Source organism: Thalassophryne amazonica, chromosome 9 (genome assembly GCF_902500255.1).
Source record: "Thalassophryne amazonica chromosome 9, fThaAma1.1, whole genome shotgun sequence".
In the NCBI taxonomy this organism is placed as follows: Eukaryota; Metazoa; Chordata; class Actinopteri; order Batrachoidiformes; family Batrachoididae; genus Thalassophryne; species Thalassophryne amazonica.
Window position 1 is genome coordinate 63,265,649 of NC_047111.1, and position 4,201 is coordinate 63,269,849.

The 4,201-nt window shown below is 37.1% G+C and overlaps 1 protein-coding gene across 1 annotated transcript; it reads right to left on the reverse strand.

Moving 5' to 3' along the window:
• Positions 1-646: 646 nt before the first annotated feature.
• LOC117517935 (olfactory receptor 6C4-like) lies at positions 647-1,651 on the reverse strand. The gene has a single exon (XM_034179064.1). The coding sequence runs from the start codon at positions 1,649-1,651 to the stop codon at positions 647-649; it is 1,005 nt and encodes a 334-aa protein (XP_034034955.1).
• Between the last annotated feature and the right edge of the window lie 2,550 nt (positions 1,652-4,201).

Genomic DNA, 4,201 nt, shown 5'->3' on the forward strand with positions numbered 1-4,201 from the left:
ACACAGAGGGAAAACATCAAACACACTGCAGTTTACACTTATGGTACCAAACTTCCATAATGCATTACAGCACATCAAATTACAGCCTTAGTGATCACAGCGTAAATCCAACAACAAAATGTTTGTTGGGTGATTGTAATCAAAAAGATCAGATGAAATTAAGTAAATAAACTTACGAAGAAAATACAGAAAGTTTTGTGTATTTAATGAATGTAAATTACTTCCTTAACTCGATTTTCTGTACATATAATGAACAAACTTTTTGTTGTTAATATCACAGATTTAATTTTGTTGTCATTACATCTCCACAGATTCATTTTTCTCAGTGTAAAAACTGCATTGTTACTGCTCAGTATCTGAAGGATGAAATGATATCAGATTAAATTTAGTGTTTTCAGTCATTACAAGCAATACCATAAATTATTAGCCAAGATTGTTGTATGGTCATACTGTATTAAATGCAAAATACCATAATCCTGAATAACAATTGTCAGCACATTATGAAAAATGTGCTGACTTGGATACTTCTGTGTGATAGTTTGTTTCACAATTTATTTTACAGATAACTTTATAGACATCAAAACACACCTCGATTCTCTGATGTAAAGTTCATGTCTCTTCACTTTATTTACAATGAAATTGTAATTTAAATTTGAGGAATTTTTATAACAGCTACATGATGAATATTACTAAAGTATTTGATTTTCAATACCTTTTTCATAGATATTTTGATTTCTTGTGTCTGTAGAACATAAATAAATGGGTTTAACATGGGTGGAATGACAGAGGTCAGAGACAGATTTATCATTCTGCTATTTGGATGCATGTGGGCAATAAAGGTCAATGAGAGCAAAATTGGGAGGAAATAGATTGCCACTAATGAAAGGTGAGCACTGCAGGTTTTAAAAGCTTTTACTCTTTCCTGAACTGAAGCTACCTTTGTCAAAGTGCAGCCAATATATGAGTAACTAAACAAGATAAATATCAGTGGAAACCAAAGAATGAGAACTGGTAACAGCCAGCCAAGTACAACAGCAGAGGTTGTGTCATTGCAGGCCAGCTGGATTATTTGGCTGTAATCACAGAAATAACTGTTAATAATCACTGACTTACAGATGGAAAGTCTTGTCAGAAGACCCACTGCAATGAACACAGCAGTTAAGACAAAAACCCAGAAAAAGCCAACCAAAGAAAATATAAACCTGTGTGTGATCTTCACGTGATAGTGCAGTGGGAAGGTGATCGCTACCAGTCTGTCATAGGAGAGAACAACCAGATTAAGAGACTGCATAGAAAGACACGTGTAGGAGAAAAAGAGAAATGTCATACAGTCATTATAGGAGATGATGTGGTGAGCAAACAGAAATATGTCAAGAACCTTTGGTACCTGAACAGTGCTACCAAGCAGGTCTGTCCATGCAAGATTAAAAACTGCAACATATTTTGGAGTTCTTAGATTTTGGTCCAACAATATTACAGCCATCACAGCTGTGTTTCCCAACACTGACATAATATAAACAAAAAAGAGAAATGCATAGTAATAGTTTATATGAGGTATGTCAGAAAATCCATTAATTATGAAATATGCAGGACGCACAAAGGTGATGTTTCTTCTGAGGGCAGAGTTGAATAATTCCACTGAAAGCGTCATTGTTCAGCTTTTGCTGTATGTTGCATTGTGGACTGAGCAGTGTCTCTGTCAGTGTGTCCTATATGGAGACAAATCTCACAGGCCACCCCCCCCCAACACACACACACACACACACACACACACACACACACACACACACACACACACACACACACACACACACACACACACACACACACACACACACACAGAGAGAGAGAGAGAGAGCACTCCTATGGAACTAAATCAAGGCCAAAAGTTTTGTAATCTGAAAATAAAAAAAGATTGAAAAACTAAATTTTGAAACTGAAAATTAAAGTTTTGTAATCTGAAAATTAAAAAAAGATTGAAAAAATAAATTTTGAAACTGAAAATTAAAGTTTTGTTCTTGAATTTTATAATCATTTAAAAAGTATTATCAAAATAAAAATAAGTGTAAGATATATATAGTTTTCAGTTTAAATAAATTTTTGATTCAGCTCTGTAATTGTTTTTTTGATCAGATAATTTATTTTCATTCATATTTCTTTTTTTCACCTTCAGATCTTTTTTTCACTTTCAGATCTTATTTTTTCAGTTTCAAACCTTTGGCTCCATTCTGGCATGGGAGGACGTGGCTTCAATTGAGAGGGGCGTGGAATTGTGAGTGACAGGAGCAAAACCTTCAGTTTTTGTTTGAAAATATTGGAGACCTTTAATCAAAGGCCAAAAAGTAGCCCAAAACATTGACAGGCATGGAATCCATCACATTGGAGAGAAACATTTATGATATATTTGTAATGGAGTATGCTTCCTGGTTGTCATGGAGACAAATAAACGGTGCATGAAGGAGGGGGCAACAGAAGCAGAGAATAGGAAACGTATGATGCGGGTGGATTTTAAAAAAAGATTACGTTACGAAGATCCTAAGGAATATTAAGCCATTACATGTTGATTTTTCAGTCAGTAAACGTGTCACCATTTCATTCACCCATAGTTGGTGCTGTTTTTTCCTCCATAATTGATAAGCTGACTGCGCTTGTTGTGATTAGCTCCATTAGCTATCACTGCTAAGCCTAACATTCACAGCAGTATCACTGAATCGCTTTAAGAGACCAACATGAATTCTATCTGACAGTAGCCGAGGGCAAAATATCAGAGTTTTGATGGCAGCTCAGATGAGGAGTGTTATGTCTATTTGGGATTAACCGTTGTCACTGAAGTAAAGCTCTGCTCCAGCTAATTTGGGGCAGGAAGCACTCGAGCTTTTCGTTACTGAAGGAATATATCCTAAATGTGCTTAAATATACATTAACCTTTTGTGCTTTTTCCCCATTCAGTATCATCATAATATTATTTATCTTTTATTGAGCTAAAAATATATTGTTGCATGAGTGTGCTTTAATGTTTAGAAGTCATCATTTATATTGTGACGCCTACAGATATGTATGGTCACAAATTTTGAATTATTATATTTTATTTGTTTTTTTGTATGAAAAGACTAGACAGCTGAATGTGTTTCCTAGGGAGAATCTCAGATTGTAGGTCTCTAATTCTACCACAAGAGGGAGTATCCGCGTGGTTGCTGTGTGTGCGTCAGGCTGACGTTCCACAGACAGCTACAAGCCCGCCATGAAGAAACACACAAGTGACTCCTGTCTCTTCTTCCCTGTCAATACAGGTTAGTATAGTGTGTCAAACAACCACAATTCCAGTTAAATGATTGTTAAAAACCCGTGGAGTGTATAGATGAAGTTTTAGATGTAGAAATAGCGATGTAAACAGTGTGATAAGCTTAAAGAGAAATAGCTCCACTCTCCCCCATTAGGAACAATGGCACAAAATGGCGGTCTGCCGATGGTTTTAGTAGGCCTTGTAGTGCTCCTGTACATTTATTTTAGTTTTGCTTTTGTGAGTGACGGTATTTTAGAGTTGCAGTGTGAATTAATTTGCTTATGTGAATGTTCAAGCTTACTATTTTGGGTCCAGTTAAAAGAGCACATAAACACGATACTAGTATTGTGGTTAATGTGTACAGTATGAGTGTGTGTTTGACGGGCAGTTACAGTGTAGTCAAGTCTATTCAATGTTATGTTTGGACGCGGGTTGAGGAGCGAACCAGCGTCTGACAAGGACCCAGTGCTAAATAAACAGAGAGCGGTTCCAGAAAACAGATTTATTTTACAAGCGCTATGTATAAACAAAAGGTGAATTAACGGCCTGGCGGGGTTGAGGACGACGCGCTCTTCCTAGCGCCCAAGGGATTGGAGCCCGACAGTTCTGGATCCAGAAATTCCCGCCGGCACCCCCCAGGTGGTTAATGAATCGGACAGCACCTGTTAAGGACGAGAGGTGAGGTAAGTCAACACTGTTCACACAAATACTGTTTAGGATTCACACCATCAGCAAACACATTCAGGTTCTACTTCAGACTCAAATTAAAGAGACAGCTCACACAGCCTGTGGAGGACCATCAATCCGCACGCCACGGCTGTGAAGAGCGAATTTACACAATTATCAGAGTAGCTCAAATATTGCTGCGTGCAAGACGCCAAATTACTACTGTTAATTACTCAAAGTCATTTAAGCTTT

What these genes read in the sequence shown, in the direction of transcription:
- LOC117517935 (XM_034179064.1), bottom strand. Translation starts at nt 1,651, where the DNA reads ATGACGCTTTCAGTGGAATTATTCAACTCTGCCCTCAGAAGAAACATC.